At 38.5% G+C, this 24,011-nt stretch overlaps 3 protein-coding genes across 5 annotated transcripts in view; all 3 read right to left on the bottom strand.

The window, feature by feature from the left end:
* Positions 1-9,971: 9,971 nt before the first annotated feature.
* On the bottom strand, positions 9,972-11,768 carry LOC134676350 (uncharacterized). The gene has a single exon (XM_063534708.1). The coding sequence runs from the start codon at positions 11,766-11,768 to the stop codon at positions 9,972-9,974; it is 1,797 nt and encodes a 598-aa protein (XP_063390778.1).
* Positions 11,769-13,828: 2,060 nt separating this feature from the next.
* LOC134676472 (uncharacterized) lies at positions 13,829-15,944 on the bottom strand. Of its 2 annotated transcripts, XM_063534861.1 has the most exons (3): positions 15,793-15,944; positions 14,347-15,537; positions 13,829-14,266 (listed from the first exon to the last, which is right to left on the bottom strand). In XM_063534861.1, the coding sequence occupies exons 2-3, from the start codon at positions 15,527-15,529 to the stop codon at positions 14,217-14,219; spliced, it is 1,233 nt and encodes a 410-aa protein (XP_063390931.1). In that variant the 5' UTR covers positions 15,530-15,537; positions 15,793-15,944; the 3' UTR covers positions 13,829-14,216. The 2 variants fall into 2 exon arrangements, with proteins under 2 accessions (XP_063390931.1, XP_063390930.1); XM_063534860.1 differs by lacking the exon at positions 15,793-15,944 and having other exon boundaries at positions 14,347-15,768.
* Positions 15,945-19,607: 3,663 nt separating this feature from the next.
* LOC134676429 (zinc finger protein 722-like) overlaps positions 19,608-24,011 on the bottom strand; it is a 144,036-nt gene continuing 139,632 nt past the window's right edge. The window contains exons 2-5 of one of the 2 annotated variants that reach the window (XM_063534824.1): positions 22,503-22,636; positions 21,571-21,840; positions 20,987-21,076; positions 19,608-19,730 (exon numbers count right to left, since the gene is read on the bottom strand). In XM_063534824.1, the coding sequence (XP_063390894.1) occupies positions 19,649-19,730; positions 20,987-21,076; positions 21,571-21,840; positions 22,503-22,615 (555 nt within the window). In that variant the 5' untranslated portion in view covers positions 22,616-22,636 and the 3' untranslated portion in view covers positions 19,608-19,648. Of the gene's footprint in view, positions 19,731-20,986; positions 21,077-21,570; positions 21,841-22,502; positions 22,802-24,011 lie in introns of those variants that run through there. The other variant, XM_063534823.1, reaches the window with a different exon arrangement.

The following is a 24,011-nucleotide window of genomic DNA, read 5'->3' on the forward strand; positions in this document are numbered from 1 at the left end:
TTGAGCAATACACTTTTCTTCAGTCGCGACACACGTGACATCTAGTGTCGAGTAGCAGTACTGATAATTCCGCTACTTGACGCTAGATGTCGACTACGAAAATAAAAAGCGTTTTGGTAACAAAACTGATATATGGATTGAGCACTCTATAGGTTAGATTTAGGTGAAAAATTCTACGACATAAATATGTGCGAATTGCATGGGTGAATACAAGCGACGGTAAGCCACGACGTGGGAAAAATGAACACGCAATGTAACATGACATATGTCAATTGTCAGATGGATGGTGTTTAGCAAAAATGTGTTAACCCACATTAATTTTGCAATAAGATGTCAACTCAAAAAACTGACGCTTAAAGTTGACATTTTATTGAAAAATTAATATGGGTTGACCCATTTTTGATTAGCACCTCGGAGTAATTAACAATGGAGCCGCCATTAACAGGCGTTCCCCTCTGCCGAAAATAGGCGGCCAATGGTCAAACTCATGTCAACCATATGTATGGACTGACGTTTATCTGACATGACGTACCTATACATTTGATGTGCCCCTCCCCCGCAAAAAACGGCAGACTATTTTGTACCGAAAATATTAGACATGGCGTCTCCGTTGGTTATATCCTCCAAGATTAGCACCATCCAGATAAACGACAGGGAAGCGCCAATGTGTCGTACACACGCCCGGGTGGACCGTACGCTTGTTAACCACCATGTAGGTAAAAAAATTAACAGTTGTAGTCGCCTCTATGGATCCAGTATAGTATGGCAGTGATAATATGACGATCGTAGAATTTTTCAGTAATTTAGTAGAATTTTAGTTGACAGCTGGCAGCATTGGTAGTATTCCTAATACTGGTATGGTAGATTTTAGTAAAATTTTTAGTTGTTATAATTTTATAATGGTTTTTATGGACAATCATTATTTATAGCATTTATTTTCGGACTAAAATTATCTTTAATCAGTGAATCAGCGCCATTTAATGGTATTTAATACTTTTTAAATTAATAAACTGGTCAATTTTAAATAAAAAATCCAGTATTACGTTTGTTGTCACATTGTTCAGTTATTTTTAATTTTGACATTAACTCTTGCTTTGGTAGTTTTTAACGGGAGCTGGCAACACATAACTTTGTCGTAAAAAAAACATAGTCTTTAAAAGAAAGCTTTAGAAGGCAGCTAAAATGCTACTAACTTAAAAGTGAATTAAGTATAAGTGTAGTGAACAGGGTCTCTATTGTTTCCCAAATAGTTTTAAGTCATAATGTATTGTTTGTCCGAATTTTCGTTAGTCATAATTGGTTTTTCTCAGAAATGCGTAACTTTTCAGGATTGCCATAAAACAAACCTAACCTAACCTATCTACAGAATAACCTTACGAAAATCCTGAAAAGTTAACGGTTTCAGTTTTATGACTACCGATAATATGACAAACAGTACATTATGACTTAAAACTTTATGGGAAACAAAGGGACCCCGTAGTGAACATTTTTTTGACAAGGGCAACACTGAATCTTATATAAAAGTGACAAATATTGAACTAATCCAAGCTTTTTGAAAGTACTCTGATTTCTAATTCTATTTCAAAAAATCTACCAAATATTTTAACATCGGACGTTTCAGCTGGGTTCCACTTGTGTGGTTATTGTGGCATAGTGACAGGCGATAAAAATGGAACCATGCCGCGCCCGCAGCAATGAGAATAGATAGTATAGAGGGGTCCTGTCATAGTAAATTTTGTAGTCGCTGTAAATTTACTGCCATCTATCGACACACGACTAAAACTCAAAATAAACACGTATAAAAAAAATGTATATATATGGATAAATGATTTTATTATTTTTATATCATTTTGACCCATGTTCATTCACTGATATCTATGAGTTAAAATTGTTAAATATGAAACGGTGTCGTCACGCCATCTAGCCGAGCATAGGCCAAAGGTGTGTGCGGCATCTATCCGAGAATGACTTTTTCTTGATTTCCGAGGCACGTTTTTTCCTTAGACTTTATTCATCTTATACGAAGCTACATATGTCTTTGCCCGCAGCAATGTCAATATGTTGGTAGATTTTTTGGAAATATGAATTCAGGGCATGTTACTGAAAAAAAGTGAAAATTTTTGCGTGAATCATTACATGAAATTATGAATATCACAGCTCAGCTGACTTAGAAATGCATGGTAGAAATTATTTGTATATTTTTTGAAGTATGTAGGAACCTAGGTGTAGTAAGATTGCCTTAGAATTGTGAAACTTGTAACATTTTGAAATATTTATTGTAACAGGCACTTTTTGTGTGAAGGAAGGCAGAATTTGTAGACAATACAACTTTTAAGGTGGGCAAAGTTGGAATGAAATGGTAAAGTTGTAGAGATTGTCTAATCATATGAAAAGCGTCAATGAAATAGAAATGAGGTACTGAAAAGGATATTATTGATTTGTACATAGAAATAAAAACAAGAGAAACACAGTTACAGAGTAAATTAAATACAACAAAGGCGAACTTATCCCTGAATGGGATCTCTTCCAGTTAACCTTTGAGGAAATGAGTAGGACAGAACTGTACAGGTATTACATACAAATTCTGCTTTCCTTCTAGATACTACAATGTGCCTTCGATGTAAAATGATAACATTCCTCAGGCTTCTTATGACAAATGCCTTGTATTAACTACTTATAGTAACTTGTATATCGTATATGTAGTTGTATGTATTGTGTACTCTTACATATAACAGAGGCTCCAGTGCCCGACACAGCACCAATAATCGACATTTTCAATCATCGATATCAAACTTTCGTGAGACATATTTTAACCTTTTGAACGCCACAGACGGCAATTGACGTCAACGCAAAATCATGACAACGACGCCAAAGACGACATTTGACGTCGATCATTTTTTGATGAAAATCGACTGAAAACCACTTTCAGGTTGGCATTATTTATTCATAAAACTAAATTTTACCCCCGTGGTGTCAGTGGCACGGCAAATGGCGCCGTTTGGCGTTCAAAAGGTTCAACTGTTTAGACGACAACGGTTTCACTGACTTGAATTTTTAGTCGCTATTGGCGACAGGTTTCGGGCCCTTCGGGGGTCCTTCCTCAGGCTCGAGTGCTCGCAGCGACTGTAACTGGTGCACTGATCACTAAAAACTACTAAAAATTCAAGTGAGTGAAACCGTCATCCGTCTATACATTTTCAATCATAATGTCATAACAATAAAGTTGACAGCAAGGTGTCGAATATTGGGGTCTTAACATGTCGATTATTGGGGTGTTTACATAGTGATATAGCACATTAAATAGTGATTTGAATCATGTATGTTAAATCTGCAACATTGGGGCAAAGTTGACACCCTAATCGGAACCTAGACGCGGGCTATTTTAGCCCTAAGGGGTAAGTTTTAAGAAAACCATTCGGAGGCAAAAAATATGAAATGGTAAACAATTAATAACAAACCATATAATTATTGTTTGTCTTTCCCATCACGGAACAATGGTGTTCCGGACCTTTGGGAGGCGTGCGCGGAGCCGAAGCCAACACGTAGAGGCCCTTTTGACACTTTAATGAAATGTAAGGGGTACACCGAGCGGATGCTGCCCTTACCCGTGTCATGGGACGCACGCAGAGGCAGCACCCGCCAGGGTGTAAGGGCTATTGAGAGTTGATGAAATCTAAAATGAACTAGGTTATTGGGTGAAAGCGATGGACTAGTACTGAGCTATGGGGTAAAAAACCGGACGCCTGCCTAATAAAACGGTATGCAATTTTATTTCCGGCAGACGGTGACTCGCCCTCACAAGATGGGCCCCCACAAAAAAGCGACATCTAGGATGGCTCAAGGGCAACACCGGTGTGAGTGGCTCAGGGGTGTCGAGAGGTGTGCGCCGCTTTCTACCCAGTGGCTGTTAACAGCCACTGTGCCAACTCGCGTCTTATGCATATTTCACTTCCACCCCTGGAGCTTATAGCTCTAACGACTCTACTCTGGCCGGCCGGCTAAGGCAAGCCAGAGGCAGAGAATTATTGTTTATTATTATTGAATCAAGGGTTAAAAAAAAAGATTCTTTATAAGTGGGCAATGTTACCCCTCAGGGCTATAATTATCCGCGTTTAAGGTACTTATGATAATTCAGATGTATCCAACCTCTCAAATGTATTGTATTATTGTATATGTATTTTTGGTAACTAACATAAGCGGCTTAGTAACAGCAAAGATTGATAGATTTTATAAGGTTGTAAAAGTCTAAAAAACATGCTTAATTTTATTTTCAGTAATAGAAAATATTTATTGCCATATTAAGCAAATAAATATAAATATTGTATAAAACTTATAAACTAAAAGTAACTAAATTATAGTAAGTATCCTAAAACTTGAAGATTTCTTCTAGAATGATAATAATATTAAAAAAACCTAATTTTGTAACGAATTTTGGAGCAAAGTAGGCAGATATTTAATGTTTCTACTGGCTTGCACGGAAGACGTCACGTTCCAAAAAAATCCAATGGAGATATTAGTAAACAACACTAAACAACGTGAAATTAGTTTATATAAATGTTCGGGGTAGACAAATAAATGGAAACTACCCGTTTTTGTTTAATCAAATTTAATGTTTATTGTCTACGGCAGGGGTCGGCAACCAGCGGCCCGCGAGAGTGACTATATTGTATGTAATATTGACAAAGGACAATGTGTGATAAAGTCATAAATATTAACAAAGTGCGGCTCGCGTCCACTTCGTTAACTGATATGTGGCCCTTGGCTGCTAAAAGGTTGCCGACCGCTGGTCTACGGCATTTTTGATGAATTTATATTGCGGTAACCAGTTAATATCATTAAATATGCGTAAAAAAACATGAGAGTTTAAAGTGTTAAAAAAAGGCACAATTTTCGGCACCTCAAAACTTGACGCCCTACAGCGCCATCTACTCTCAAACTCGTGCACGATTTTTTAATTCTACACATCTTATAAAATCAATGGATCTTTGGTAACAGTATTGAATTACACGCATTTACTTAGTATTATACGATAATAGACCCTAAGTCTTCGCAGTAACGACCAAAACCAAAACAGTATTACGTTCCACGACCATTTTAGAAGTATCACTAGATTAAAATAGGTAAGTTTTATTTAATCTACTTATTATTTCTATTTCATACAGGTAAAAACATTACCAGTGACAATTAAAAAAAAACTGTATATTTTGACTACTTTTCGCTAATTTGTAATTTTTTTATATGTATCGTCTTTTACTGCAAATATTCAAATTGATGTATTATCTACCACTTGTACCATCCCACTAACCCGGGGTTAACCGGTTAAACCGTTAAGACATTGTCAAATTGTACTGGTAACCATGGTAACTCCAGGTTTAACCGGTTAACCCCGGGTTAGTGAATCATGCAAGTGGCGCTAAATTGGTTAATGCGAAAAAGAAACTTATTAACATAAAAATATTAAGTTATAAAAAACAACAGTCATGAAATAAGTAATTCAAATTCGATGTATTCTTTAAATACAGTAACATATACAAAACTACCATTATTTAGCTTTTCTATACTGTAATTTTATTATTGAGATTATATTAAGACTTATTTTTAACAAGTGACAAGTATTCAACATGAAATAAAACCAAGTTTTTTTATAACAAACTTTATGGTCCAAAATCTAACATACCGGGTGTGGCCTGTAACACGAGCAAATAATTAAAACGTAGATTGTACTCCTCAAACGGTGCCACTTTTGTTCAACAACTTTTAAAAATTATGAAGTATTTAAACTCCTTATTTTTCAATCAAAATAAATATTATCTTCAATGGACGCCATCGCCACGCCATTATCATTGTGACTGACGTTGTTTGTCATGTCTTAAACATAACAAAATTCGCAATACATTGCGTCTTAGAATAAAATTTAAAGTGTATTAAAAATCAAACTACAAGTTATTTTTAAAAGTCGCTGAACAAATGTTGGTCACGGTCAGTATGAGGAGTACAGCTTACGGTTTAATTTTTTGCTCATATTACAGGCCACACCCGGTATAGGTGTTGAACCTTTTTACCACGTGGTATATCATATCACGATTGTATTACCTAACTCTAAATGAGCGACGGATCTTACTGTACATAAAATAATTTTAGAAATGATTTTAGCTAAGTTTAAACCTGTATATATTTATGAGCCATTTTAGTTATAAGTTGTCGCATGGAATGATCAAACTATGTACCTATTTATGAGTTTATAGAATTTGTTTCATGAAAATCTATTTCTTAACCTTTTGACCGCAAAAGACGTCAAATGACGCGCGCGGCTACAGCCCAATATCAACCTTCGTGCATTGTGAAAAGGCTCATAACGGCGCGCCGCGCACGATACGCGCGACTACATCCTAAAACTAAATATAAATATAAAATAAACTAAAATAGTAATTCAAGGCCAAAAAAAGTAAGACAATGTTGCCACTGCAATACATTGTTTGTGAAATAGTAAATTCCTTTTTATAAATAAACACGTTAAGATAACTTATTTCTTTATTTATTTTAAACTAACTCATGATTTATTCACTTTCGCTTAACTTAAATATACCATAATCTTGATTTGCCCGGAATTACTTATTGGACTTATTTATTGGTAATTTTACTCCTACGATTTAAAAAATTACTTTTATGTACTTATTTTTACATAAATACAGCTTGCCAAAAAAAGAATAGTAATTAAAAAGTGGCAACAGTGTAGTGTCGTCCCTTTCAAACCAATTTATATAAGAAAACGGGACGACACTACAGTGTTGCCACTTTTGTTTTTCTACTCTTTTTTTGCCAAGTTGTACAAGACGCGCTAGTAAAAAGTGGCAACATTGTCTTACTTTTTTTGGTCTTGAATTTTTAATCAAGGTATAATATAGACATTCCGACGAGGTTCACGATGGCGTGTCGCGCACGATAGGCGTGACATTCAAAGGGTAAAAGCGTTTTCAGGCTTTCCGACCCTATATATCCGATATAATATCGATCCTATATATCGAAAGGAAGTAACATGTAAGATATATGCGTTTTCTGTATTTATTTATGCATATATAATTATTCCTAAAATACGATAGATAACGCAAAAAAGGCGGACTTAATGCCAACGGCACCTTCATGCAGCTGTTTGGTCATTGCCACCTTCCGACATGCGATATCGGAAAGGCGCTTCCGATAATATTAGCCATGTCGGAGCCCCCGTCCACCGATAATTTTTATGTGTAGGCATAGTTTGTTGTAGTGTGCGTGACCGTTAAAGCAGGCGCCCGTTCCGCGGTCGACTACGCGGATGTAGGATCCTACATCCGATATCGCATCGGACAGTGTGAAAACGCTCTTAAACCTTTATAAGGCAGAGGGAATATATTTCCCACCTGATTTAGAACTTTATTTCAAAGTGATAGAGTTCAATTTTGCATAATTCCTGACACCCGTATGCCTTATAAAGGGTTAAGTGTATAAATCCAAGCAATATAATGCCTGTATTTATGTAATAGAATAAGTGACGCCTGTTTAGACGTGCCTTACGTCTATTGACTGAATTTCACACACCACAAACTGAAAAGATTACAAAATTGTCCAAATAAAATAAAACACTGCTGAAAAGTTACCTGTTAAAAATAACCTATCATTCGTGAAGTATGTACAGTCGCCTTGAGATATATCGGAGCGGCCAAGGTGTTCACAATATCTGAACACGCACTCTTAACGCACTGACAATAGAGGCGTGTTCAGATATTTGTGAGCACCTTGGCCGCTCCGATATATCTGATGGCGACTATACCTAGTGCATAATTGAATTCCATCGTATTTTCTCGGAAACGTTCGTATTTGTCATGCTGCTTCAGTCAACCTGAGTACTTTTTGTACCGAGACTGACTGAAATAGTAAGACACGTTCGTACGTTTCCGTGAATATACGATGGAAAATAATTATGCACTACAACTGTATATGGATAACCCACAACAAGCTAATTTTGAAAGTAGAGGTGTTTGATATTTACCTAAATTTTACTTTTCTGTGCACAGTACTGAAAAAATGTTTTTTTTTTTGGTTATTTTACAAACACGTCAAAATATATAAAATTATTTAAATAATATTAGAGCTGTATTACATGCTACAATGGTGGCTAAAAAATAAGTGCATTCCCGTTGTCAGGGAGGTTTTGGGATTATACTGAGTAACTTTTACTATGAACCAACCCCCAAAACGCGAAAAAAAAATGGACCAGCAAAAATGTATGAAACAGCCCAATTCTTTTTCGCGTTTTCGGGGTTGGTCCCATAGTAGTAGGAATGCAGTTATTTTATAACCACCCTGTATAGCCGTTTCGAGGGTAACTTGACCATAAAAGGTACTGCCTCGTTATTTATGTAACAAAAACAGTGCACTTAATTATGACAAATACTTTGCCCGCATGGCAAAGTTACCCTCATTGTATCAATGGGCAATGTTGCCCAGGTATTATAGAATAGACATATGTAATACTCTGCATTTGAAATGGATAACATTTTGTACAAGTACTTTTGTAAATAAACAGTATTTTAATACAAGAGTTGTTTTCTTTTAACCGTTTGACCGCCGAAGACGTCATATGACGCGCGCGGCTTCAGCCCAATAGCAGATGGCCTACCGCGAACCACGTTCGACGTTTTTCCTCTCTGTCTCACTTGTAAATTCGTACGTAAGTGTGACAGGGAGGCAACTCGTCGAACGTGGTTCGCGGTAGGCCCTCAGGCGTGGTTCACTCCGCGATTTCGTTGCGTCGCAACAGGTACATCCGTCCCACACCGAATTTGGTGGCTATCCATAAGCCGCGCGTGGCGCTGTCGCCACCTAGCGGCCATATCTGTGCTGATTGTAACAGACGCGTTTTGTTAGAGATTGAGTCTTCTGTACCTAGTACTATTATTTATTCTGTGCTTGTGTTTAGAATAGTAAAAATTATAAATTGTCATGATGATCGTGTCGCAGGTTACAAGCGATGGGCGTGGTGGTACACGGGCACCCCCAGTCCCCAGTAGTACCCATGCTGATATACTCGTCCAGCAAGATCATACGACCGCTAGGTGGCGATTAGGACAGATATCTGTCCTAAATACATCTGTCGCGGAGCTAACCGATTTAATATCAAATGTAATATTCATATACATATTTATAGCGACATAAGAACACACAATAATTATAGTATGATAGTAACCCGAGAAAGCAAGCTTGCCTATTAATTATTATCTTACTAGTCTCTACTACAACCATTGCATCATCTCTCTCTCTCTCTTACTGATAACCAGATACACACTCTGGTGACGGAGGACATGTACTTTCTCAGTCCTCCTCGGGTAACCTCTCTTGGTCTTGCCTGACACTCTGCCTCGGCCTGGCAAGACCCATACATACTATGAGCATGGTGGCGGGAACCTCTTGTTCCCTGACGGGCCTCCAACCATCCCCAAATAGCTCGCCTCTTCCTCCATAGACACACCATGCTCCTCTATAGGTTACCCTCTCATTACTCTCAGTCATGGCTTCGGGCCTTACGCTAAGCTTGACGCCAGCTGCCTGACAGCCCTATACATGATGCCTCTGGCCAGATACTTTAGGCCAGGAACTAAACTGTACATAAGTCTTATGAAAGCTTGCCATCCCAACATTACCGTCACACCAGCGATAATGACTATTAAAGGGGAAACTCACCAAGAGTAGCTGGCTCTGTACACTGCTCATACCATAAGCAGTCTGCACCTGTTTCCATCAGGTCTCCTTGCCTCTCCTATAAGTATTACCTTTTCTTTTCCTCACTTATTCTTCTCGCGCCGCCGTTACGACTCGATATTCAACTATTTCTTTTTCAGCTCAGTGTTACCAGGATGTAAAAAGCGAATGACAGTTACCTGTATTATTGGTCCGTATCGCGCATCATCGCGACACTCGCCACGGCAAAGAAAATGTTACAAGACGGTTAACAGGTGACGCGTCCATTCCGCTATCTTCTCTCTGGCTTTAATGGCAGCGTCTCTCTTCTCATTTCTACTAGGACTTTCGATTACTGAACCTTCAACAAAGTCTGTCGGAGTAGGGCAAGTTTCTTCTACAGGAGTCAGTGGATTTTCTTGTAATGGTAATGATTCATCGCTAGGAACGGTTTCTGGATTATTGTTATCAATTATCTGATCCGGAGGTATATCCGGGGTACTTGTGTCCGTTACAGGCACTTGAGGCATTTCATCAACATTACTGGAGTCTAAAGTATCTTCCACTCTTACTACTTTATTTTCTTCCTGATTGACCATTTCAGGCAGTTCTTTATTTGGTATACATGTTTCTTCAACATCGTCTACTTCTAACGGGTACAGGTGGCCAAGAGATCGTGTGAATTCCGTATCATTAACTTTGACTCTAGCAACTCTTACAACACCATCTTGGCCCTTAATCAGAGAGACAATTTTTCCCACTTTCCAATTTGTCCTATTCTTGGAGTCATCTCTGATTTGAACTATATCTCCTATTTCAGGTACCTTTTTAGATTTAATTCTTGGTTGTTTGTGTGTGTGGAAGGATCTCTCTCTAAGACTTGGCAGATATTGGTTAATGAACATTCTTTTATATTCTTCAAGAATCATTTGACCTCTTCTCCAACTTTGCACTAGGTCAACCTTTGTATTTGTCAGTTGTTGATTTGTCTGTAAATCTGTGTTTAAATCTAAGCACTGTCCAAGGGTCAAGAAGTCGGCTGGCTTCAGTACTTCTTCTGGCTCTGCACCTACTGCAGTCAACGGTCTAGTGTTAAGCACCGATTCCACCTCTTTAAGGACCGTTGTCATCTGGTTCTCAGTCAACAGATGTTTGTCCAACGTGCGTTTCAAGCAGTGCTTAACTAAGGCTACTAGTCGTTCATAAAAGCCTCCCTGCCAAGGTGCCAGCTGAGCTATAAATTTCCATTTAATACCTTTATTCATACAGTACTCTGACGACAGGACTTCACTGGTCAGTTTGAATTGGAGTGCGTTATCAGAGATTATGGTGTCCGGTATGCCCCTAATAGCTGTGAATCTCCTAATGGCTAGTAAGCACTCCTTCGCTGATAAGTCTTTAACTAATTCTAGATGCAAAGCTCGTACTGCTAAACATGTTAATAGACATATCCACCTTTTTTCTTTTCCTTTATCTGTATCTACTAGGACAGGTCCTAGATAGTCTAAGCCGGTAAAATGGAAAGGTGAGCTATAATTTACTCTTGCACTTGGTAGCTCTGGTGCTGGTGGTAACTGAAAAGGGCCTCCACCATACTTCACGCATTGTGGGCACCTTCTAATAACTTTCTGAACTTGAGCACGTCCCTGGGGAATCCAATATTTTTCTCTTATAATACTCAAGGTGTGGGGCACACCTACATGATAATTTTCTTCATGTGTCCTTTTAATAATCTGGGTTGCCAAAGGGGATTGTTTTGGGATCACTATTGGATACTTCTTATCATATGGCAAATTTGCTTTCCCAAAACGTCCTTTGCTCCTCAATACTCCATCTACGTCGCGGAATATTCCTAAATCTAACGACAGATTAGTTCTTTTTCCCATGACTTCGTTTGGAAGGTATTCTTTCTGAATCCTCTTAATGTTGTCTGTAGTGATATCATTTCCAGTTGTATTATCAATATTTGAAGGTTCCTCATTCAATTGCTCGGTGAGTTCTTGCTCTTCTGTTGTGAGGGCTAATTCTTCACTTTCATAACCCTTCGAAGTCATCTCTGGACCATCAACTATCTCTAGAGCCCTCCCAACCAAGCAAAGCTCTTTATTAGTTTGTGTGTCATTAGGCCAATGATTTTCATCTTTGGTAAGGAATTTTGGTCCATAAAACCATAACTCTTGTTTCTTTTGCCATAATTCTGGTCTAGTTGCTATATCTGCCGGGTTATTTTTTGTATCCACATATCGTAGCTCTATACCCAGGGTATGGCTGGTTTGTTTTATTTCATTAACGCGTCTTGCTACAAATGGAGGCAGTAATTTGCTTGTCTTCATCCATGCCAAGACAACTTGGCTGTCAGACCATAGATACAACCTTGAAAGTTTTATATCTATATGATCATGTATACATTTCATTAACCTGCTACCAATCAAGAAGGATAACAACTCAAGTCTTGGGATTTTCAAATCATTTTTGTCTTCTATTGGTGTGATCCTCGTCTTAGACATCAGGAAAGTGACTGCTGTTTTGTCTTCGCCTATAAGTCTCAAATATACAATCGCTGCATATGAATTCATAGACGCATCTGTAAAACCATGTAGTTCATATCGTATGATCTTTCCTGTTTGTTCGCATGTATCTCCGACGTATCTTTGAACTTCTATGTCTTTTATAGCAGCTAGGTTTTTAACTATGTTTTCCCATAACGTCTGCATATCATCAGGCAGTGTATCTTCCCATTTCAGTTTTCTTTTGCAGAGTTCCTGGAATAATAACTTTCCAGGAAGTATTAAAGGTGATGCAAAACCACAGGGGTCATATAAACGTGCTAATACTTTGAGCACTCCTTTCTTCGTGATTCCTCTTGACTCAGTGATAAAAATTTCTGGATCTATATTGAGTTGTAGGGTGTCATTCTTTATATTCCATAATAAGCCGAGAATCTTCATCTTATCTGTCCGTTTTTCTCTCTGAGTTAAAGGAATTTGCTCAATAAAGTCTTTGTCATTAGACATCCAGTCTCTAATATTCATACCTAGTTCCTGGAATACGCGGTTTGTATCCTTGTACAGTTGTAGAGCTTCCTTGTTGGAACCAGCTGACGTTACCAAATTATCCACATAACATCTGTCTGCTATTTTTGATAGTAGGGAATTTTCTGTCTTTGAAATATGATGTCTGATCGTCGCTGTCAATAAAAAAGGACTGGATATAATTCCAAATGGGACACGACAAAAACGATACTGTACTATATTGTCTTCTGTTACTTCCTTCGAGGGATCTTTCACCCAAAGAAATCTGGTAACGTCTCTATCTTCTGTTTGAAGTCCCACTTGGAGGAAAGCTCGTTCCACATCAGCTGTTATGCCTATCTTTCCTGTTCTGAAATTGAAGATTAGTCCCGTAAGATCTTCCAACATAGATGGGCCACCATACAGACATTCGTTAAGGCTCTTTTCATTCTTAATTTTTGATGACGCGTCATACACTATACGCCCTCTCTTTCCCTTTTGATTTACAATATGATGAGGCAAGAAATGAACTGGATGTGTCAGTTCGTGAAAAGGTGAAGGCTGGACTATCTCAATCACCTTAGCTTCTAACTGTTCTTTTAGGATTTCTTTATAGTTGTCGAGAGTTTCTTCATCAGAACGTTTTAATAAGCTTTTCAACCTTCCAAGAGCGAGTCCGTAATTTGTGGGCAATTCCGGAGGGTATTGTATCCACGGCCACTTAACTTGATATCTTCCTTCCTGGTACTTGACATTTTCGTTAAAATGGTGAACTGCTTCTTCTTCCTTTGTTGTCTTCGGTGAGTCCGTGATGCCAATACTCTCAAGCGCCCATAAGAACTTAACATCAATATTACGGAGGGGAAGATCTGGCTCGGAGAAATATGGACAGTTAGAATCATGACAACTACAATATGTCACGACTGACAACACATCTTCATTTTTATTATTGAAAGCCCTGTCGAAGCCTCCAGTGGCCCATTTTATAAAGCTACAAGTTACAATTTACAAGCGGAAGTCTCGTTCTAAAACATAGGGTTAGAAAGAGACTTCCGCTTGTAAATTGTAACTTGTAGCTTTATAAAATGGGCCACAGTCAGCCAACCAAAATCTGAGTCGATCAGATATAAGTCTTCTTTTATTTTTATAAGGTCTTTTCTGAGGAACGAAAAATACATGTCGTTACCGATCAACAAGTCAACTCTTTGACCGACCGATTCATCATCCGCACTTATATCTATTTTAGGATGATTAATTTTGGCAACTGGGACGTGATCTGTTATATGTGGTACAATATTTACTTTTATTTTCTTCTCAATTTGTCTCTTTGTTAGAACAGTTACCTCCGCTGATGAACTTTTAATAGTGTAAGGTTTATTAGATCCAAATGTATAGACAATTAAATCAACTTCATTGTTCTTTTTGATTTCAAGGTCTTTTGCCAATTTGTTTGAGATATATGACCTCATACTCCCACAATCCATAAGTAATCTACATGTCAGGTGTTTGTTGTGCTGGCTTGCTATCTGTGTTACTGCAGTCTGTAAAAAATTGCACACACGGTTACATACATTAACTGATGTTGTTTCTATCATAGGAACAGGTTCTATATCTATTTTACCTTTCATAGTTTTCTGCGGGCACAAAGCTCTATTGTGTAATTTATTACAGTGATGACACTTCCTTTTACTGAAGCATTTAGAGGCTCTATGGCCATTCTTGAAACATAAGAAGCACCTTTGTTGCAGTCTACTTATCCTTTCTTTGATTGTTTTATATTCATTACAATCATCATTGTAATGTCCCGCTTTGCCACAGAAAATGCATGAAATTTTTGGACGTTTAGACTTAAATGTGTTAGTTCTGTCAAACAGCCTCTTGCGTTTTGCTGGTCTTTCTCTTGTAACTTTAAGTAGGGTTGATGTAGATCCTGACGTTGAAGTTTGTAGCGTTTGTGGTGTTTGTATATTTATTCTTTCCATGGCCGTTATGACCTTATCTAGTGCTTTCTTTATGTTGTCTGTACTTTCTTCTTCCGAAATTAAAATTTTAACCTGATACAATACCGTTTCTGGAAACTTATCTAATATAATCCCTCGCAAATAGCTTGCTTCGGTGTTTTCTCCGTATGCAGATAATACCCGTAGGTGAGTATCTATGTTATTTAATATTTTTCGGCACTCAGTAGTAGATTGGGCTCGTTCCAGATTTAATAAGGCTTTGTTGTGAGCATCTATTACGTTATTTTTCTTCCCAAACCTATTTTTAAGAATTAAAGTTGCGACCTCATAATTCTGGTTAGTCGTCTCCAAGCCTTCAATTGCTTGGAGTGCCGGACCCTCTAAAGAACCTACTAAATATGATAACTTCTCCACGTCCGCTATATTTTTATTCTCTACGTTGGCCACGAATCTGTCCCAAAACGAGTTCCATTTCAAAATATCGCCATTGAATTTGATCAAGTCTAATTTGGGTAGTTTAGTTTTATTTTGGGTGTTGTTCTCTTCGGAATAAATTTTGAGCACTATTTCCATCTTCGTTATAGCGTCCTCTGCTTGAATTTGTAGTTCGTCACATTCTTGATAAAATTCTTTCTGTGGGTTCGTCACGTGATTTATGTATTTGTCCAATTGGATTTGAAATTGAGTTAATTTACTCTTTAGATCGATCTTATTTACAACTAATTCTTGTTGTTGTACTCCTACTCCTGTTTCGACTTTGTTCAGTAAATCTACCGTTATTTTTACAGTTTCTTTCAGTCTTTCTACGCGGGAGCGCAACGCTGTAGAAAGAATTTCTTCCATCTTGCTACCTGTAATTTCCACTACGCTATACTTTTTGCGATATCGTAAATCATAAGAGTATTTTAAGAAACGCCGAAACATAACAAAGTCACGCAAAATTATGATTGCAATAATTATGATTCTACTCGAAAACAAATGGCGGATTTGTTTGTTTGCAAGCAATTACAATGGCGTACGCCGGTAAGGCTTAGTTGATTCTTTCATTGATTCGAACGGCATCTCTTACTACTTAATTTCTATTGATATAATTATCAAACTTTTACCTCAACAGTCGTATCCTCTTCAGCATTCACTTTCTTTTAAATTAATAACTTATAAAAACACAAATCTCACGCCATTATGCACTTGCTAAATATTTTCCAAACACGACAAGACAAGACAAACTTTTTATTCTTTTTCGCAACAACTTCAATACGCACAGTGGCATCTAGGTATTTGGCCACAGACGGAAATGTCGTCGGACCAAAACCAACTTATTAAATAATTAACGTAGACGCAAAACATAATAATAATAAAACAAAAACACGCTAATAAAACCACAATATCGTTTAAATTCTTTATTAAGTATACACAGTATTCATAAAAAATGTTAACTTATAAAAATCTTCGTTCAAATGAACAATCGAATAAAATCGATTCCCGAACGTAACAACTTAAAACATATCGCTGTCTCACTCTGACTACAGCGACGGCTATATTTTCGTCTCTCAACATCTTAATCATGTTGAGTACATAAATCGAATGAATCGATGACGCACATAAATCAATTAAATCGATAAAGACCGGAATAAATTTAAATGCGAAATAAATAAATAGAGGTTGAATGTTTATTTCAGGTATAAACAGTAAATTATTTTTATTGCCATAATATAATAACCATGCCAATATTCGGCTTCAGCAGTTGCACTGTTCATGCAACAAAATTCTGGACTCTAATTCCATATGCAATGGTTACCAATCTCATGCTCTCACAATACTCTACAGAGAGACTACCCAACCGAAAAAAAATGTATCTATATACATTTCGGCTTGTCAATAAATAATTAATCATTAGAGCCTGTTCAGAAATAGAAGAGCTGCGGAATGCATTGGGCCCCATACACTCCACAACTCCTCCACCCCGCACAGACTTCAGCTCTTTTCTTTCATCTGCTTGTGATGGATTTCAATTCTTTAGCATCTCCACCAAATTATGTCGCGGAGCTAACCGATTTAATATCAAATGTAATATTCATATACATATTTATAGCGACATAAGAACACACAATAATTATAGTATGATAGTAACCCGAGAAAGCAAGCTTGCCTATTAATTATTATCTTACTAGTCTCTACTACAACCATTGCATCATCTCACTCTCTCTCTTACTGATAACCAGATACACACTCTGGTGACGGAGGACATGTACTTTCTCAGTCCTCCTCGGGTAACCTCTCTTGGTCTTGCCTGACACTCTGCCTCGGCCTGGCAAGACCCATACATACTATGAGCATGGTGGCGGGAACCTCTTGTTCCCTGACGGGCCTCCAACCATCCCCAAATAGCTCGCCTCTTCCTCCATAGACACACCATGCTCCTCTATAGGTTACCCTCTCATTACTCTCAGTCATGGCTTCGGGCCTTACGCTAAGCTTGACGCCAGCTGCCTGACAGCCCTATACATGATGCCTCTGGCCAGATACTTTAGGCCAGGAACTAAACTGTACATAAGTCTTATGAAAGCTTGCCATCCCAACATTACCGTCACACCAGCGATAATGACTATTAAAGGGGAAACTCACCAAGAGTAGCTGGCTCCAGTGGCGTAACTAGGGGGGGGTTGGAGGGGGCACGTGCCCCGGGCGCCGTCCAAGGGGGGGGCGCCAAAATGGGCAAAAGACTACCTCCCCGCCTTGCCAAAAGGCAGCAGGGATACTTTCGTCAATCGTATTTACCACCACTGTGATATGTGAAATGCGGATGGTAATCTGGCCCACAACTCAAAAGAGGAAGCCGATCTTTTAGGTACTCTTTTTTCCTCGAACTCGACCTTGAAAGACGACGGTAGCGCCAGTGCTAATACTCTATGCCAGAAACTATCAAGCAGAGGGATATTCGGCGGGAGTTGCTAATATGCTTTCATTTTATAAGGCGAGCGGGCCGAGTGCTTCAGAGTTGTGTTCCGTGTTAGCGCGTCTTTTGCGTCAGGGGTCTCCTGTCGGGAAGTTACCATCTTATGGATTGCCCAAGAGACTACCTATGCAAATGGATCGCTAGCCCTTTGTCCGACAGGCGCATATGAGCCGTAGTAGACGGAACCTGCTCCAATAGCTGCTGCTGCATATCTGTCGGACAACAGTAGGTACTGGGGATTCCTATACAGGGTGGCTAAAAATAACTACATTTCCGTTGCTAGGGAGGTTTTGCTATTATACTGAGCAACTTTTACTACGGGACCAACCCCGAAAACGCGAAAAAAAGTTTACCTTATAAAGAAAATGGACCAGCCAAAATGTATGAAACAGCCAAATTTTTTTTTCGTGACTTAGTGGTTGGGCCCATAGTAAAAGTTGCTCATTATAATCCCTCCCTGGCAACGGGAATGCAGTTATTTTTTAGCTACCCTCTATACAGGTTGTTCTCTACCGCTCGTAGGTAAAGTACAATGAGCTGTTGTCTGAAAAATGTTTGACATGCTGCCTAACTAGGCAACTGCCAACGGTTACAGCTTGCCATCACTGCACCGCTCGCCGCAGGCAGAGTGTTTATCCTCACACCCTAGAATCTAAATGGTCGCGCTCTGTGCGGTTTAAGAGAAATTACCTTCACAGCGGGCGGCAGGAAATTCGTCGAGAAAAGGGTCCATAAGTTGAATAAGTTCCCTTTTCTCGACAGGCTACATGCTATGGTGACCTCCAAAAAAGAAGTGTATAAGTTTTAAAATGGTCGGCAACGCGCATGTAATATAACACCCCTAGAGTGTAGACGTCCATATGATGCGGTGATCGCTTACCATCAGGTGGGTCGTAAGCTTGTTAGCCACCGATGTAATAAAAACACATATAATTATTATGTATTTGTCTAAGTTAAAAGTAAACTTTAATAAGTAACAAAGTGACCCTTTCGTTAGTTCATTTCGTTTGGGAGGGGGGGCGCAAATTTGGTGCCTGCCCTGGGCGCCATATCCTCTAGCTACGCCTCTGGCTGGCTCTGTACACTGCTCATACCATAAGCAGTCTGCACCTGTTTCCATCAGGTCTCCTTGCCTCTCCTATAAGTATTACCTTTTCTTTTCCTCACTTATTCTTCTCGCGCCGCCGTTACGACTCGATATTCAACTATTTCTTTTTCAGCTCAGTGTTACCAGGATGTAAAAAGCGAATGACAGTTACCTGTATTATTGGTCCGTATCGCGCATCATCGCGACAACATCATCTATCACGGTTCATGAGATACAACCTAGTTGTAGATGGTAGGCACTGGCACGAGGAATGAAAATGCGAAGTTAAACTTAACAATGAACTTTAATTTGGTTTTCGGATACAGAGTCGAGTGAAAAGGATCGCGTCTAGCAGCGGACTGCCGCCGGCGCATGGCAATGTATAGTTCGTTTTTTTTAGCATTAGAAAGAACTTCAAAGAAGGTAAGCGATCTTGACATGTCTTAGTCTGTCATGTCAACATGTCTTAATTGAAAAACGCTTTTTAAAAATCAATAAGTACTACTTATGAGAGCAGAAGAATATAAATGATCGTATTAGATTCATATTTGTTACATATTTGCCGTAACTTATTTTTAAAATGTGTTTTTCAATTAAAAGACACGTCAAGATTGTTTACCTAATTTCTAATGCTAAAAAAAACGAGGTATAGTGCACATTACTTGCATAAAATGTGTCATACAATTTTGAACCTTAAGTATTAGAGATTAGCATCTAAATTAATATGACAAAGTTTCCTTGAAATAAAACTTAACTAGTTACATAGGTATAAGTACTTGTAGAGTAGGCGCATCGCTAACACTAGTGACAGACAGACGGACAGTGGAGTCTTAGTAATAGGGTCCCGTTTTTACCCCCGTTTTTAAAAATAGGGAATTTGTCAAAGATTACCCCAAATGAAACGAGTAGGTAATATAAATCACGTGTTTAATTTCATAATACATTGCATCGAGTGCCGCACCAGACCGCCATCCCGCTTCGAACAGTTGCATAGGTGACACCTGTCAAACAACAATAGGTTCAATCATGAATCCACCTTGCTATAGTACGGCTCTTCTCAGGTGAATTTTTCGCTTCGAACCTTAAGACGAAAAAGGAGCTGAGTTTTAAATATTTTAGGTAAATATACCCGTCTCGCTAACGGAAGCGGCACCTAAAAGTAGTGCGATATATAAGGACAAGGCGAAAAATCCTGCGTAAAAATCTCAAAAATGCAGGTTTCGTACTCCTCTGTTTCCTCCTCCAAAACTTAACCAATCGTAACCAAATTTGGAAATCTAAATGATTATGAAATTATCTGTGTCGGACCGTTTTGCTTTTTTGGCTAATTGATATCAGTTTTGAATGCCACGCCTCTCATTGCGGCATAGTCAATTAGGCCATATTTGAAGGGCTCTAGCGCCTTAAAAAACAAAAATATCAAAAAAAGCAAAACGGTCCGACACAGATATTGACAATATTAATCTGTGTTGAAAAATCATTGCTCTAGCTTCAAAAACCACGGAGGAAAACGAGGAGTACGTTTGTATGGAGAAATGACCACTCCTGTTGGCTCTTAATCTTTCAAACAAAGGCCATTGTCTCTATTATCGCAAAGCCATTTTTAACACCACACTAAGTATCAAAATAATATGAGTGCCATATCGCTTCGGGGCGGTCTATCGTCCTACACTACCAAAACTTAATATCTAGAATATCAGTGACATTAAATTTGAACCTTAATACTATGACGATACCGGTTGTTTTTCAATATGAATGTTGTACTGGCACGTGCTAACTCGGAAACCTTTGTTTGAAAGATTAAGGCTCGAAGAGAAAAATTCACCTGAGAAGAGCCGTACTATAAATTTAGCGAGGAGTAAAAGCCATAATAACAAAAAAAAGAATAATTGCAAAGAGAATAGGGGATATTACTGCAATGTTCTGCCGCCAGAGTGCAGCACTACCGCCTCTAGTAAACTCATAGAGTAACTTATACATACCGTGCCTTAAACTGTTTTTTGACAAGTTTTCACGGACTATAAAATATGACATTGATGCATCAAGGCGGTATGTTAACAAGGGCCTACCGCGAAACACTAAAATCGAAATTTAGCCTCTTCATCGCTTGAATATACAAGAGAGAGGCAGAAACCGAACTTTCGATTGTCGTGCACTAAGGCCGCTCCTATACCTACGTTTGCATTTGTTTAACATGTACGCCCAACTCGAGCGTCCATCAGGCCTTACACTTAGAATACAAAATTATTGGTCTCACCTGGTTTTGAAGTGTTGTATTAATTCCTTCAAGGTTTTCACGCGATGATCGCACTCTGTGCACTTGTAAGGCTTTTCCTTCATATGAATGCTGTAATAGGATAAAGTAGAATTTAATATTAGATTTACTATATTTACCATACATACAATCAGAGTCCTACAGTCGGAGTTATATTAAAAAGGTTCGCGATTTATAAAAACTAATTCAAATAAATACATAGAAAATTATGAATAAGGGCACTGTTGGCCTACCAGTAAGAGCGTGCGGCTTTCAATCCCGATGTTGCGAGTTCAAACCAATGAATTTTTCGGAACATATGTACAAAATGTTATTACATATTTACCAGTCACCTTTCTCCACTCCACACATTTAAATTCTCGTAATAGAATTGAAAACGAGTGGTCAATACCACTAGATTCCAAATTTCGATCGCTCGTATTTCAAAAATTAGCATTTTGCTGGTTTCCACCGATTTTCCAGTGACGAAATGAGCGATCGATATTCAAAAATCGCACCCCAGGCTCCCATGAGCCGTGGCAAAAGCCGAAGCGAAGAAGAGAAGTTTATGAACATAATTAACTTACCTCATATGTATCTTCAAACTCGCCTGCCTCTTAGTATAATAACTACACTCCGGACACTTTATTAATTTCTCCTTTACGTTACAGCTTGGGCACGGCATGGACTGTCTCTTTGGTACCGGCTTCTCCGGCTTCTTGTGTGTGAGCGAGTGAGCCTGCATTGCATCCTTCTTTAACGTTGCGTAGCCACATATGCTGCAGTGGTATAGTGCTTTCAGCTCCCGTATTTTGACGTTGTTGGGTATCTTTGATGGTGGCCTTGGTTCAGTTAAGCTGGAATTTTAAAAAGGTTACTGATGTGTGGTGAATTTTGATTATAAAATAAAACTACACTATACACATTCAGTGTCTTTTAATAGAAAAGCACATTTAAAAATTAGTCACGGCTAATATGTAACAATCATGAATCTAATACGATCATTTATATTCTTCTGCTTTCATAAGTAATAGTTACTGATTTTTTAAAAGCGTTTTTCAATTAAAAGACATGTCAAGATCGCTTACCTTCTTTCTAATGCTAAAAAACGTGCGAGTCAGAGTCGTTCAAGTGCGAGTCGGACTCGCGCACGAAGGGTTCCGTACCAAAAAGCAAAAAAAAAAAAACGCAAAAAAAAACGGTCACCCATCCAAGTACTGACCACTCCCGACGTTGCTTAACTTTGGTCAAAAATCACGTTTGTTGTATGGGAGCCCCATTTAAATCTTTATTTTATTCTGTTTTTAGTATTTGTTGTTATAGCGGCAACAGAAATACATCATCTGTGAAAATTTCAACTGTCTAGCTATCACGGTTCGTGAGATACAGCCTGGTGACAGACGGACGGACGGACGGACGGACAGCGAAGTCTTAGTAATAGGGTCCCGTTTTACCCTTTAGGTACGGAACCCTAAAAAACGAACTATAGGTACTCTGGGTTGAACGATTTCGTACTTACTTATAATTGTGGTCCAATAACGGATCAAACAGGAAAGTCTCGCTTGTTTCTACTTCCACTATCTGATCTGGAGACACTTCTTCAAGAAACAACACAGGACTTTCGGATTCCATGACGAAAATCGGTGTCACACACTTCAGATCTGCACTATTTAGTTATTGAGATTACTTAACTAAACTACTAATGTATTTAAAACAGTATTTACAATGTTTATACGCTTTATTTATTGAAAAATGCAGTGAAAATTACGATGCTAAAAAGCTAATTTTATTTACCAATTTTGACAATGACGATGACATGGGTGACACCGTGACATTGATGAAGGCCGTTCAGATACTTGAACATATGTATCACAATGGGTCTACTGCGAAACAAGAAAATTAAAATTTAGTTATCTAACCTCTCTATCACTCTTGCAAATTCGAGCGATAAAGACGCAGATAAATAAATTTCGATTTTCGCGTTTCCTGGTAGACCCTTGTTAACAAACCGCCTTGATACATCAATGTCATATTTTATTGTCTGTGAAAACATTAAAAAAAATGTAAGGTAGAGTTCAGACGGGGTGATCAAATCGACCGATTTCATCAGACAAGAAATTGGCGTCTATTTCCAAGTTAATCACCAATTTTAGATTTATGGTGATATTAGAGACCTCCAAATTGAAAAATGCCCCAAAACGAAAATACTACCGTCACTAATTGGTATTCTTGCTTCCGCACCCCATTTTATCGGTAATATCGGCCATAATCGGTGGTTGAATTCGGCGAGCCAAATTGGCGAAAAATTGACTCGTCTGCACACGCCTTAAGGCAAAGTATGTATAAGCAGGTGTGTCTCACTCCGCGATTTCGTCGCTTTGCTACAGGTAGCTAAAAGTACATCCGTTCGGCCCCAATTTTGGGGTTTGCCATAAGCCGCGCGTGGCGCTGTCGCCACCTATACTGCAAATCGTAATTAGATTCCAAAAAATGTTGCCACTGCAATAATTTGTTTGTAAAATAGTAAATCGCTTTTTATAAATAAACACGGTAAGATAATTTATTTATTGGTAATGTTACTCCTACGATTTAAAAAAGTACTTTTATTTACATATTTTACATAGAAATACAAGACGCGCTAGTAAAAAGTGGCAACATTGTCCTACTTTTTTGGAATCTAATTATGATTTTCAGTTTAGCGGCCATATCTGTGCTGATCGTAATGCCCCCTCCAGACTATGCGCGTGAATCGCGGGCGAAGCCGCGAACGCGAGAGTGGAGTCGATTTCGCTGTCTGCGAAAATCGACGCCACACTCGCGTTCGCGGCTTCGCGCCGCGATTCGCGCACGAGTGTGGAGGGGGCTTCAGATGGGTTAATTTATTTTAGGGTAACCGATGGTTAGTGGTTACCTTGGGCCTTGCTTATAATCTTGTCTGACAAGATGTTTCGGCAGGAAAATACCGTTTTTTATTAATTTTATTATAATGAGAAGAAAATAAAACAGATATTTATCATTTATTAAGTTT

The sequence above is a fragment of the Cydia fagiglandana genome, chromosome 24 (genome assembly GCF_963556715.1).
Source record: "Cydia fagiglandana chromosome 24, ilCydFagi1.1, whole genome shotgun sequence".
NCBI lineage: Eukaryota > Metazoa > Arthropoda > Insecta > Lepidoptera > Tortricidae > Cydia > Cydia fagiglandana.